Below are 12298 nucleotides of genomic sequence, written 5' to 3' on the forward strand. Positions count from 1 at the left end.
ATTTAAATAGCAAGATTATGAGTGTAGATAGATTGATGGTTTTAATTTTAGAAACTGAAGGACCATTATTGTTATCATTATTAATTTTCATCGTCTCTTTTGACAAAATGATTGAATGCGAAACCATATTATTATGACTAATTTTTTCAAGTGGCTATTTTGTCAACTGTACTGAACATTTGTAAAAAATTTAAATGATAATTTTGGCTTCCATTTTCTGTTAGTTTGAACATGAAATTAAATGACCATTTCAATTTGAACCATAATTCTCTCTAATCGTCTTTCTTTGATTGTAATCTAATATTGGTAGTCAACTTTTTAAAGTGCTCTTTAGGGGCATTTTAAGAAAAATGTACTTCAAACATGTAGATCCCATCCTAAGAAATTTAAAAATAGGAAATTTGTTGTTTAGAAATAGGAATATTAAATTTTAAAAAAAATTAAGAAAAAAGGGCCCAACCGGGTTCGAACCGGTGACCTCTTGATCTGCAGTCAAATGCTCTACCACTGAGCTATGGACCCTCAGTTGAGTTATATGTTTACATATACTAATTATATTCCCAATTTAATTTCCATTTTTGCAACAAACTCAACCACTCCACATTTGCAAAGATTGATTTTGCGGATTTCAATGAACTATAAAATATACTTTGTTTGAAAATATTTTTCCATATTAAAAATTTAAATGAATGCCAATTAAAATAAAAATAAGTATAGTTGAATCGATCATAAATAATAAAAATATTTCATGTAATTGATACAAATTAAATGACTTTTTTTTAAGCATTTTAAACAGATACAAATTTTATCTAATAAAAGAGAATGCCAACGTTGACATTTAATATGTTAAATTTAGCATCCAAACTTTGAAATTCTAAATAATTTTATATAAAGTAATAATTTTATATAAACTTTATATAATGCATAGTTTAAGAACATAGGTGTTACGTAAACTAAATGGTGTCTCCCACAGACCTTACTTTCACTTTCAACCTTTTCAAAAAGTTTATATTTTTATTTTTAAAATTTGAAAAAAAATTATTTTTATTTTTATAATTTAACTAATGTAAGTTAGGAAAGATAAGATTGAGAAAATAAACTTTAATTTTCAAAAACCAAAAACAAAAATGGACCTAAAATATTAAAATGCTCACATAAGTTTTCATGTGAAGGCAAAATCTAAAACATGCACCAATAATTATTCAATTCAACTATTAAATGAAATTCATAGGCTTAAAATTTACAGCAAAATTTGGCAACATATTGAATTCATAAGGCTTGTAGGATCATCATCACACAGATGAAAAATCACCAGAAGAATTGAATAGAAAAAAGAACGAAACCTATGAAACTCGAAAATCATTGAAAATTATTCCGAGTGGTTGTCCAGATAAAAACCAAACTGGCATTGATCCCATATTTACCTGCATATAAAATTATCCATCCAACTAAAATCCACCAAAGCCAAACAACACCAATCATCCTTAAAAGCTTTTAGGTAACACTTTTTAAGAACAAGCCAATATTATCATCATATAGCATTCATAAAGAGCATGTTTGGAGCCCACATTCTTATGAACATTTTAGCGTAATCAACACCAGCCGTTGCATAGCATTTGATTCAGCCGGACCGACTTCTGATAACATCAAGTCCCATCTCAGTAGGATCAGTTGCTTGTAACTCCACTTGAATGCCGTCTAACTCCCTCTTGAACCTATCCTTGGAACTTGCATAAATCATCTTGCTTCTCACCTTTGATGTATCAGGTGACCTTAATGCAAAATTGGTAAATCATGTGTCAGAATGTATGTTATGTTCATGAAATGAGGGCCAAACCGTTTCAGAAATGATGAGAGTGTATGCTAGGTAGTACGTATACCATGCAATGAATATAATCCTGCTCTTTTGGCAATTCTCTTCAGTGACAAAATCAAAATCATAGACTGCGTATCGGCATTCGTCAGCAGGGAGGCTGGCAGTGAAGTCCTCATAACTTTCAGACGGCTCACCAAGCTTTTCCACCACAACCTGCTTCTGCTTCTCTTCAATCTTGAAAACTATAAAACGGTAGGTTCTTTTTGCCTTCAAATCCAGAAACCTAAGTTTGCAATCATCATGCACAGCCATCCCTGATGCTGCATTTGCCTGTGATAGATTGGTTTACAAATAAAAATTATGAACTCAAAGAACCTAAATTTCCATGCATAGTAAGAATCCCAACCATAGTAGAAGTCTAGTGTAGACTAGGTAAAGATGATGGAGGAAAACTGGCCCCAGTTTCCCATTCCTCTAACGAATCGGACCTCCTTGCTAGAAAATACGACCACGAAGCTCATATATGATAAACAGAATCTGCCAGAGTCTCCTTTAGAGAAATATGCATCCAACCTAGCCCCCTTAGCAATATATTAGATATCTAGCTTCTTTGTCAAAGTCTTTTATATCTTCTTCAATCATTGAATAAGTTAACAAAATGGAGTCGTATTGGTTCATAAATCTTTCCTTCCCACCAAAGTAAACTTCATACAACATGTTTTCCCCAAAAGGTGTATTCTTTTTCCCCAAAAGTTGTGGCCTAAATTTTAAGACTTATAACGTCTAAAGTGGTCCCACAAGAATTTTGAGATGGAATGTGTGAACAGCTTTGGAGCCCAAGACTTCAGACCACTTCCCTATTCTTCATAATACACAAATTTTAGAAACCTTTCTATTTTGGTATTTTGTAGGGAATATGGCATAAGACTCGACATTAATATATCATAACTAGCCCACTCAAGTTATTAAAATCACTCAAGTGCTTGGGAAATCCACAATCGACATGTATGGTTAAGGGTAAAATATCTAAGCTTCTTTGTTAAGATCACTATTAACTTCTACTTGAGTTTGCCCTACCAAGAAGCTTTAGTATTGTTGTCATATCCATGGTCAGCTACTAAACAAACATAAGAATTATTGTCTGAACACAAGGAGGCCCGGAAACAAAGTCAGTTAACAATGCACCTACAACACTGTTCGGATACTAGCTTCTTGAAGAAAGTCCTAAAAATTACTTGAATACAGTGTGAACAGAACCTTTGGCAAAACTTCTAACACAGAGGAGGGAAGAAAAAGCACCAAACCTTTTCTCAATACTCATTTCTTGATGTCATTATACCCAGCACTGACCCTAACCTTTGATGTGAAGGAGACCAACTTTAACCAGTTCCTCCCTCCTGAAATCTAAAGCTACTTAATTTTGCCGCTCAACTCTGTAGTCTATACCAAACGAGGCTCCTATCCCTATTTCCTAAGAATTACACACTAATAGTGATGGTGATAAGGAAGGAATACACTTAAAATTAAAGAAGAAAGAGAACAAAGGGTGGATGAACAAGATGAGCAAGAAGAGGGCGACTCACAGACTGTCCCCAAGTGGTAGAACTTAAATGCATAAAGGAATTTTGACAAGGACTGACCCATAGTAAATAAATGTACCAACAAGATGGGCTACTTCACTAACAAACCTCTACTCTACTTAAATAGTTAATTGATATTATCTTTTCCAATCCAACATCCTTCAGTTCTTCCCTTCGAATTTCATCATTAAGCATTCCTAGCTTTCCAAATTATAATTTTTGTATGGATACATCACTCAATTTAACATCGTCTAATGCAAAATGTGAAAACAAATCACCTTTCTAATTATATCCATCAGCACAAATGCGTTATATTTAAACCACTGAGATAAAGCAAACACAAATTAACAATAACCATTATTGTGCAAAATGAAAATTGTACAAAAATAAATTGAAAAAAATTGTTAAAAGAATGGACCCATATGTACATGAAGATGTACTCCTTTTACCTGCACCAGTCCAATTTTAGTATTACATAATCTTGAAAGTTGAAATAACAATAACACGAAAACAAAGTACATTTAGAAAAATGTAATAAATGTATGATAATAGAATAAGTCATCGCATTACATAAACAGTGACCAATGATTTTTACAAACTCACTTACAAATGCATGGCACTTAAAATACACACACATATATAAACGGCAACAGATATGAAGCACTACTAATATATCAGCATAATGAACAATCTAGGGGCATTAAAAACAATAAACAAGCGGACCCACATAAACATAGAGACGAAAAAACCAAATTAGGAAGCGATTGGTGCAGCGATTTAGAAGGATTCAGTTTGAAAACACAAGGAAGAAGATTAGAGATGGAATAGAGAAAGAGTGAAAAGGTAAAGTTAAAGAAAAGGTTACCATTTTAGGGAGAGAAAGCGGAAGAAAAGGCGAGAAAGAGTGAGAAAATTTAGGGCAAAGAAGAAGGGAAGAAGATGAAAAACGAAGATAGAGAGGAAATGGTGAAGGGAAGATGATGATGGTGATGGGATTGGGAATTTGAGGGCTGTGCTGTGCAATTAGATTCGACGCTAATATTAAAATTATAAATTAAAAAAAAAAAAAAAAACCCAAATATTCTTTTTTTATTATTTATAATAATTTTTTTCAAAAAAATATCAACTTAAATTATGTAGGTGAAAGTTATATCAAGTATCAATTTAGATTTTGAACTAGGAATTGTATCAATTTAGATTTTAAACTTTTATAAGAGCATCAATTTAAATCCTCCATTATGTTTCATTTGGATATACATGTGAAAGTTGATGGTTTAAATTAATATATCTACGAAAGTTCAATGTTTAAATTGATACATTTGTAAAAGTTTAAAGTTTAGGTTGATACTAACTCCTAGGGGACATTTGGCTCTAGCATTATGGGGGAGTGCTAACCTACTCCATGTTTGGGGAAGTATTTTGGAAAACCTAGCATTATGGGGAAGTGCTAACCTACTCCTACAAGTCCTTCTCACTTCTTTCCCGATCCTCTCTTAAACAGATATTATCATAACATTGCTATCATAATACTTCCCTCAAACGCATACTATCATGACAGTAGAACTATTATAATACTAGTGTTTAATATTTCGTGATCCGATCTTATGCAAGCTTATTGAATAGGATCCTCACCTACATGAACGCATTTGATAATTGCGTTTGTATCAAATAAAATGAGTCGTATCCATAATGTTACCAGGAAAAAGTACCCTTTGAGCTGTATCTCGAACATTGATCTCTGTTTGTCTCTACAATTCATTAGACAACTTAGGATGTTACTTTATTGGCTTTAGGTTATTAAGACAAAACTAATAATATAATCAATAACGTTTTATTGAAATTATAATAATAACACTTTGTTAGTAATGGTCAATAAATTACATTTACTATCTACGAATTTTAGGACATAGAACCTACCACATTTTATTTTTAAAGTTTATGAGTAATAATTTAATATCTATCTTAAAAAAATCAACTTACTATTTTTCTTTTTATAAGTATTGAAATCAAAATAAAAAAAGAGAAAAGGTAAATGAAGGGATTTGAATATTCCTACAAACAAGTGAGGTCATCTATGATATTTCGGATCTTAAATCCAGATCTTTGGAGTGTTTGAAATGATGAGCATGAGTGGCTAGATTATTAGTTTTTATATTTTCTTTGAAATTTTTTAACAAATAACATAATTTAGAAAATAAATTTAAAATAAAGTACAAAGATAAAAATAGTTGTAAATTAATCAATGTTAACCAGTCAACTGGTAAAAATTTTAAAATGTCTGTATTTAGTGGTCATCATTGATAGAAGCTATCACTGTCAAGCACTATCAATGATGATAACACATTTCTCAAATTAAAACCTATCACTGATAACATCTATTAATGATAGCAACTTATAACAACTATCAATTGCTATAACTAATAGTTTTCTATCACTTGTTATCAACAATAACTTTCAATTTGAGAAAAAAAAATACTATTTGCAACGGTAGCAAATAGAAAATTATTGTTGATAGCAACTGAGTGCCAACATGAGAAAATAAGAAAGAAATGTTAAATAAGTACGTGAAAGAGTCATTTTCAAGTTGAAAGCTACCAGTGATAGCTATTACTACTGATAGGTACTATAGTTATAACTTACTAAAAATGGTGGTTGAGCATGAGTTTTTTAGTCTTTTACTAATTTTGTGCTATATATACAATTGTTTTATCTTTATGCTATATATTATACATACGGATAAATTCATAGGAAATCAATTTATTTAATAAATTATAACTATGGAGTCATTGGGCCCGTTTGGATTGTCTATGAAAAAAAATGTTTTTTTTTAAGAATACATTTTTGAAAAAATATTTTTTGTAAAATGAGTTTAAAATTTAAACACTCACATGTTTAGTTTGACCTTTTTATAAATGTTTATATGCAAAATTGTGTTTGGTTTGACTTGTCCCTATACTAACAAAAATGTTTATTTCACGAATAGAACGATCATGTTTTTCATTGACGTCCTCATGATTTCTTTCACAAATGTTAAGGCGAAGTAGATTTGGTTGAGAGAGGAACATTTACTAATTTCTATATTTAAATGTGTGTTCATATACATTGAAAAAAAATATTCAAACTATTTAAAAATAGAAAAAAAAAAACAAAAAAACGATGAAGTGAAAAATAAATAGTAAAAAGAAATAGAAAAAATAAAGTAAGAAAAATAGATATTTCTTGATTAAACATCAAATAAACATTTATTCTAAAATTTGATTAGATATGTATTTTCTAAAATAATTTATTTCATAATCTCATTTTTTTTGAATTATTTCAAACAAATGCCAAATATCTCAATTTAACTTAAAATGAATTAGTTTAAAAATTAAACACTTGAAAAAATCAATCCAAATCAATCCAAACACACATGTTATATTGGTTACAACTTCAAATTGTGAAGACTAATCTTCAAATTGTGAAGACTAATTCTAATCATTCCACATTTAAATATCCTTAATTAGCTAAAGGAATAAATATAACATATGTTTTTTAATTTCATAATAATGTTATTATCAAAATGAGATTAAAAAAAAAATAAAATAATAAAAATTTTGGGGTAACGATTCGCGATGGGAGTGGGGGTGGGGGCGGGGGCGGTTGCTAAAGTCACAGAGCGGTTAGAAAACCGAACAAATTTACCAATTATTGGCTTCCACGCAATTTTAGCGGTGGGTATCGTTTATGATCCCACGTCGTATTGATTCGATTATGGTGGAGAAAAACTTTCCAATTTTTCTTTAGAGAAAAGAAAATCAATTTGGCAAATAACTGCATAATTAATTATTGCATCTTTTATGGCAATATAATGTATTTGGGAAACATTTAATTTTGACAAAAACTAAAATTAGCATTTCAATGAATTTTCCTTAGTTTTAATAATAATTGGCTTAACCATCTATCCTAACACTTCGCTTGACAGTATGTAAACTAATTCAAAAAAATTTTAAACCATTTTTGTTTTAAAAGTATTGATCAAACATCGTAAGACAAAAAGAATATTTTTAATTTATAAGATTTAAAATTGATGTTTATTTGATTTTTAAAGTTTCAAAGCTTGAGAAATAGTTCTAAATTGTCCATGAGGTCACATCAACAGTTAAAGCTGTTAAATATAATTAATTAATAGATTTGCCAAAAAAAATATTATAATATTAAATTTTTTTTTATGATTCGGCACCGCTCTCCGCACCCTCTTCTTCAACCTCCCATCACTGTGCTGCAATTTTTTTCTTTGTTGTCCTTGTTGTTGCAAATGCTTCTTTATATTTTGGAATTTGAAGACCAACAAAAACATCTAAGTCTAGATTTAATATTATAAGACGGGCAAAGTGAAGCTAACCTGATTAAATTTAGACTTAGATGCTTCTGTTACATCTTTGAAATTCCAAAATATAAAGTAGCATATGCAATAAGGGAGAAAAAATTTGCAACAGAGTGATGGGAGGTTGAAGAAGAGGGTGAGGAGAGGGATGTCACATCGTTAAAAAAAGTTCGTATTATAACTAATTTAACTTATAAGTTTGCTGATTAATTTTAATCGTCACATAATTTTATCATTTTCATGGATCATTTAAAACTATTTCTCGATCTACTTCTTTCTTTCCGCACCTTGTTATTCTAAAAGTACAACTGTCAACGATTATTTTAAAAACTACAACAATCTCAAACAGAGCCTAATTCAACTATTTGTTTTTCCATTTCAGTAAATATTAAATCAAAATAAAATTAAAGAGCTATCAAATCATGGATTAGATCCTTATAGGATTAAGAGTTATATTGGAGTTGTATACCATAGAAGTGAGTTTTTCGAACATTACAAGTTAGATTGCAACCAACAAAATTACAATTCTGAGGATAATAGTTAATAATAATAAACAAAATATATATAGAACAAAAGTGAAAATTATTTATTGAATAGTTGATATATACAAATGAATTTAATGACGTAGATTAGATTCGTTGTCTAAAAACTTTCAAAATGAATTGAAATTTCAAATGAAAATTACAATGTTTAATGTACAAACTTAACATATATGAAAAGGCTAAATTTGCACCTGCCAAATTAAATCTTATATATGTACAAATTCAACATGTAGGTCATTTACCACTAAAATAAATTCATTTCTTTGTCATTCATTCATTATTGTTGTTAAAAAATATTAATAAACAACTACCTATAATCTTAAGTTTTCATAACTGGACGTAGTTAGGGTTGAGACGTTCTATTCTCTATCTAAAGGTTGGAGGTTTAACTCCAATTCTACATCTTTAAACAAAAAAAAAAAAAAAAAACTATAGTTATGAACCCATGAAGTTTGTCTACAAATTTGTATTCCAAACTTATTTGTAGAAGTAGATGATAATCTGTTTTAATATTGGTCAAATAACTTTGTAAATTCTTTATCAATATATTTCTAGCAATTTAAATTTTTTTAAAATTAATAAATTTATTAGATATAAATTTAAAATAATGTCAAATAAAAATCAAAGTTTTAATTACCTGTAACATCAATAAAATTGAGAAGTTGATAAACTAAATTTATAATTTGAAAAGTTTAGAAATCATACAGATAAACAACTTAAAATTAATACTTAATATTATCAAGTTCAATCACCTAACCTTTCTTTGCCCTTCTTTCCATAGAGTATCCGACCTAACTATATAAATTTAGACAAGTTTGAACGAAATTTTGAAATAGTTAAAACTACTTTTATAATTTTGCATAAAAAAACATTTTCAATTATTTAAAATCAATTTTAATAACAACATAAACAAAAACATTGTGATGTATATAATTTGGATCATAGAAGCAAAGAAATTCAGGATGAATAACTGATTAATACATTCATGTTAAAAGTAGGGTAAAAAAAAATAGGGTGGGTATAAAATGAAAAATATATATGATGATATATTATATATTATATATGTGCTTTAGTAAAAGTCAAAGGAACCAAACAGAGTCCTTCACTTCTTAGATTTCCTTTCTTCTCTTCAATTCCCTGTGTACAAAAAATTTTGAGTCATTTTTACTATTTCCTTTTTACTTCTACTTAAAAATTGAAATTTCACTAACAACACTCTTTCTTCTTCTTTTTTTTTTTTTTTTTTTTTTTTTTACAGTTTTTACTTTTGTTTTCTTACCTGAGGATTTTGGCTTTTATATGAACTACTCTGCATTTGAAGTAGAGTCTGTTCCAAACCCACAAAACAATTTGTCATGAACTCAATTCACAATTTGTCATGAACTCAATTCACATGTATATATTAGAGCCATATAATAATATATTACTATAAATTATAAAAATTATTTTTTTTAAACATAAATTATATCTACAGACAGACGTCAAACATAAATAAATAATAATTTATTGTCAACTAAATATTAGTCGGTATAACTATAACTAATTTTGTGGTTTATAAATACATATTAGAAGATTGTTTAAGTTAGAATCTATAACTTTTTGAAGACGCGGCCAAATACATCCCCTATTAAATACGTAAACAAGAAATTAAACTATGGTTTTTATTGTTCGAAATTTGTATTTTCAAAATTTTTATGAAACAGATCCTAAAATATGACAACAAGGAAACATGATGGTATGTTATATGAAGAGATCAAAATTTAAGGAGAAAAGAAAGGAAAAAGGGGAAAGGATAAAATAATGTACCTGAATATGGTGCTGAATGAATTTGATGTAAAGACAGGCTTCTTCAAGAACAGATGCTGTATCAGTCTACAATATATAATAACAACATAATTATTTATAATTCTCTTTTTACTTTTCTCTGCATTTTTACCCAAATTTTAGCTTAGTTTTAGGATAAACTACAAAAAACAGCTTTGCATCTAACACATGATAAACATAGGAAAAATCAGGTGTAATAAATTTATTTGTGTTTCAGTAGTTTTATTTCGAGTTTGCCAAATTTTTCTATTTTCTTAAAAGATCCCTAAATTAATATTATTTGAAAAAGAACAATTAGGTAAGAACGAAAATGAGTAGGGAGACTGCTGAATTCAATTCAATTCTAGAGATGGAATGGAAAGTAAAACTTAAACGGAAAGAAACGTAGAGATGGAAGAGTAAGTATTGAAGAAGAAGAAGAAGAAAAAAAAAAAGAGGAACCTTGCCGTAAGGGGAAACCAGCTTTTGAAGGGCAGTAATTTTATCGCTAAGCTTTTGGCTTCTTCTTATTGGTACCTCCAACTACTTCCAACAAAAACAGAAATGGAACTGCACATCAGATGCTAATTCAAAAGTCATTTTTTATGAGAGTGATTAAAGTTCAGGATTATTTCTATAATTTTGTTCATGCTAATTTAGCTGATAATTTACATTAATTAATCTTTTAGAATTGAAGAGTTTATTGTCTTATTTTCTTTTTTAAAGACTAAATTACCGTTTAAAAATTTGTAATAACAAAGTCTTTTATTCTCTTTTCCAAATACACAATTAAAATTGTTCTTAATTATATATATATATATATATATAAATTAATTATTAATAATTATATTCAATCCTACTGTCTAACCATACTTAGTTTTATAATCTAATATTAAGCGATTAACTACAATTAGTTTTATGGTTTATAAATATAAATATTAAAATTAACTTTTGAATATGCTACCAAATATAATAAAGAAAAATATGAATTAATACAACTTAATTTTCATTAATCCTTAATCTTTGTCGTCATACCTTAACTCATTGTTCAAATAAATTCAATCTATATTAACAAATTTGAGAGGTTATTCTAATTAGTTTTTATTATATATCAATATATTCTCTTTTTTTTTTTTTAAAAAAATTGAATAAATAAATAATAGAAAAAGTTGGGCACTAACCTTAATTCTCTTGTAATCTGGTGGCAAATCAAATGGGGGTGTTTGTAGGGCTCTTTGGACAAACAAGTCATGTTTGTTTGCATTCTATATATATATATTATGCCACAAAAAACAAAGGATTAAATACACAATTTTATTTTTAGTACAAAGTATTAGTAATAAAATATTGTTGGAAAGTTAAATTAGAGGGGATGAAAAAGAGTTGTTACCAATTCACTCTCCAAGAAACACAGCTTCTTGGGAAACACTATTGAGTGTGGTGAAACATGATTATCAGTTATGGATATACTTCCATTATTGCAATCTTTCACTAAAAAAGAAAAAAAAAAAGAAGTCCATTTGCAATTTGGTTAAGAAATCCATCTGCATGCAAGAATGTTTGATGTATAAACTTTCTGTCAGTCTTAGATGTTTTTTCAAGAAACCCATGGGTCTCAAAACAAAAAAAGAAAGATAATTAAGAAAGAACACATTCGCAATCTGGTTAAAAAACTCAGATGCAAACAACATATGATGTATAAACTTTTTCAGACTTAAACTTTTTGTCAAGGAACTCAAAAAAAGATATCTTTTTGATCTAAGAATCAAGTCAAGAAACTAATATACAATTGAAGGCAGACAAAGGAGAAGGCAACTATACCTTGGTGGTGGGTGATGGGGTGCTGATAAGGAATAGTAAAGCCTCCACCTTTCAGCTGCCCATCATTCTTCATTAACTTTGACTCCAACCACCACCCACTGTAGTTAAATCAACCAACTTTTTTTAGTATAAAAATTTGAAGAGAGTGTGGGTGGGAGAGTCAAGTTTGCAATCTCACTTCTTGTATGGTCTCAAGAGTTTGTGTGAAAAAATTACACACTGATGTGAATCGCGATTTTCAAAACTATAGAGTTAAAATGCTATATATACATATATAAAAAGATTTAGTTTTTAATAAACAACCAAACCAATCCCCATACGTTGATTTCTTCATCAAACTTTGACCATTCATTCATTCAAGAAACAAATGAAA

At 28.8% G+C, this 12298-nt stretch overlaps 2 protein-coding genes, 1 long non-coding RNA gene and 1 other non-coding gene across 5 annotated transcripts; all 4 read right to left on the reverse strand.

Moving 5' to 3' along the window:
- Positions 1–450: 450 nt before the first annotated feature.
- TRNAC-GCA (transfer RNA cysteine (anticodon GCA)) lies at positions 451–522 on the reverse strand. Its single transcript has one exon. It is a non-coding gene; the product is annotated as a tRNA-Cys (tRNA).
- Positions 523–1382: 860 nt separating this feature from the next.
- LOC103501640 (actin-depolymerizing factor 2) lies at positions 1383–4446 on the reverse strand. 2 transcript variants are annotated; one of them, XM_008465256.3, is made up of 3 exons: positions 4262–4446; positions 1881–2146; positions 1383–1772 (listed from the first exon to the last, which is right to left on the reverse strand). In XM_008465256.3, the coding sequence occupies exons 1-3, from the start codon at positions 4262–4264 to the stop codon at positions 1622–1624; spliced, it is 420 nt and encodes a 139-aa protein (XP_008463478.1). In that variant the 5' UTR covers positions 4265–4446; the 3' UTR covers positions 1383–1621. The 2 variants fall into 2 exon arrangements, with proteins under 2 accessions (XP_008463478.1, XP_008463479.1); XM_008465257.3 differs by having other exon boundaries at positions 2223–4414.
- Positions 4447–9304: 4858 nt separating this feature from the next.
- On the reverse strand, positions 9305–10704 carry LOC103501641 (transcription factor bHLH154-like). Its single transcript, XM_051090231.1, has 5 exons — positions 10681–10704; positions 10567–10647; positions 10108–10173; positions 9581–9628; positions 9305–9438 (listed from the first exon to the last, which is right to left on the reverse strand). Exons 1-5 carry the CDS (start codon positions 10702–10704, stop codon positions 9358–9360), a joined length of 300 nt encoding a protein of 99 aa, XP_050946188.1. The 3' UTR covers positions 9305–9357.
- Positions 10705–11285: 581 nt separating this feature from the next.
- LOC127151050 (uncharacterized) lies at positions 11286–12014 on the reverse strand. Its single transcript, XR_007823757.1, has 3 exons — positions 11926–12014; positions 11495–11595; positions 11286–11369 (listed from the first exon to the last, which is right to left on the reverse strand). It is a non-coding gene; the product is annotated as an uncharacterized LOC127151050 (long non-coding RNA).
- Positions 12015–12298: the final 284 nt, after the last annotated feature.

This window comes from Cucumis melo, chromosome 9 (genome assembly GCF_025177605.1).
Source record: "Cucumis melo cultivar AY chromosome 9, USDA_Cmelo_AY_1.0, whole genome shotgun sequence".
NCBI lineage: Eukaryota > Viridiplantae > Streptophyta > Magnoliopsida > Cucurbitales > Cucurbitaceae > Cucumis > Cucumis melo.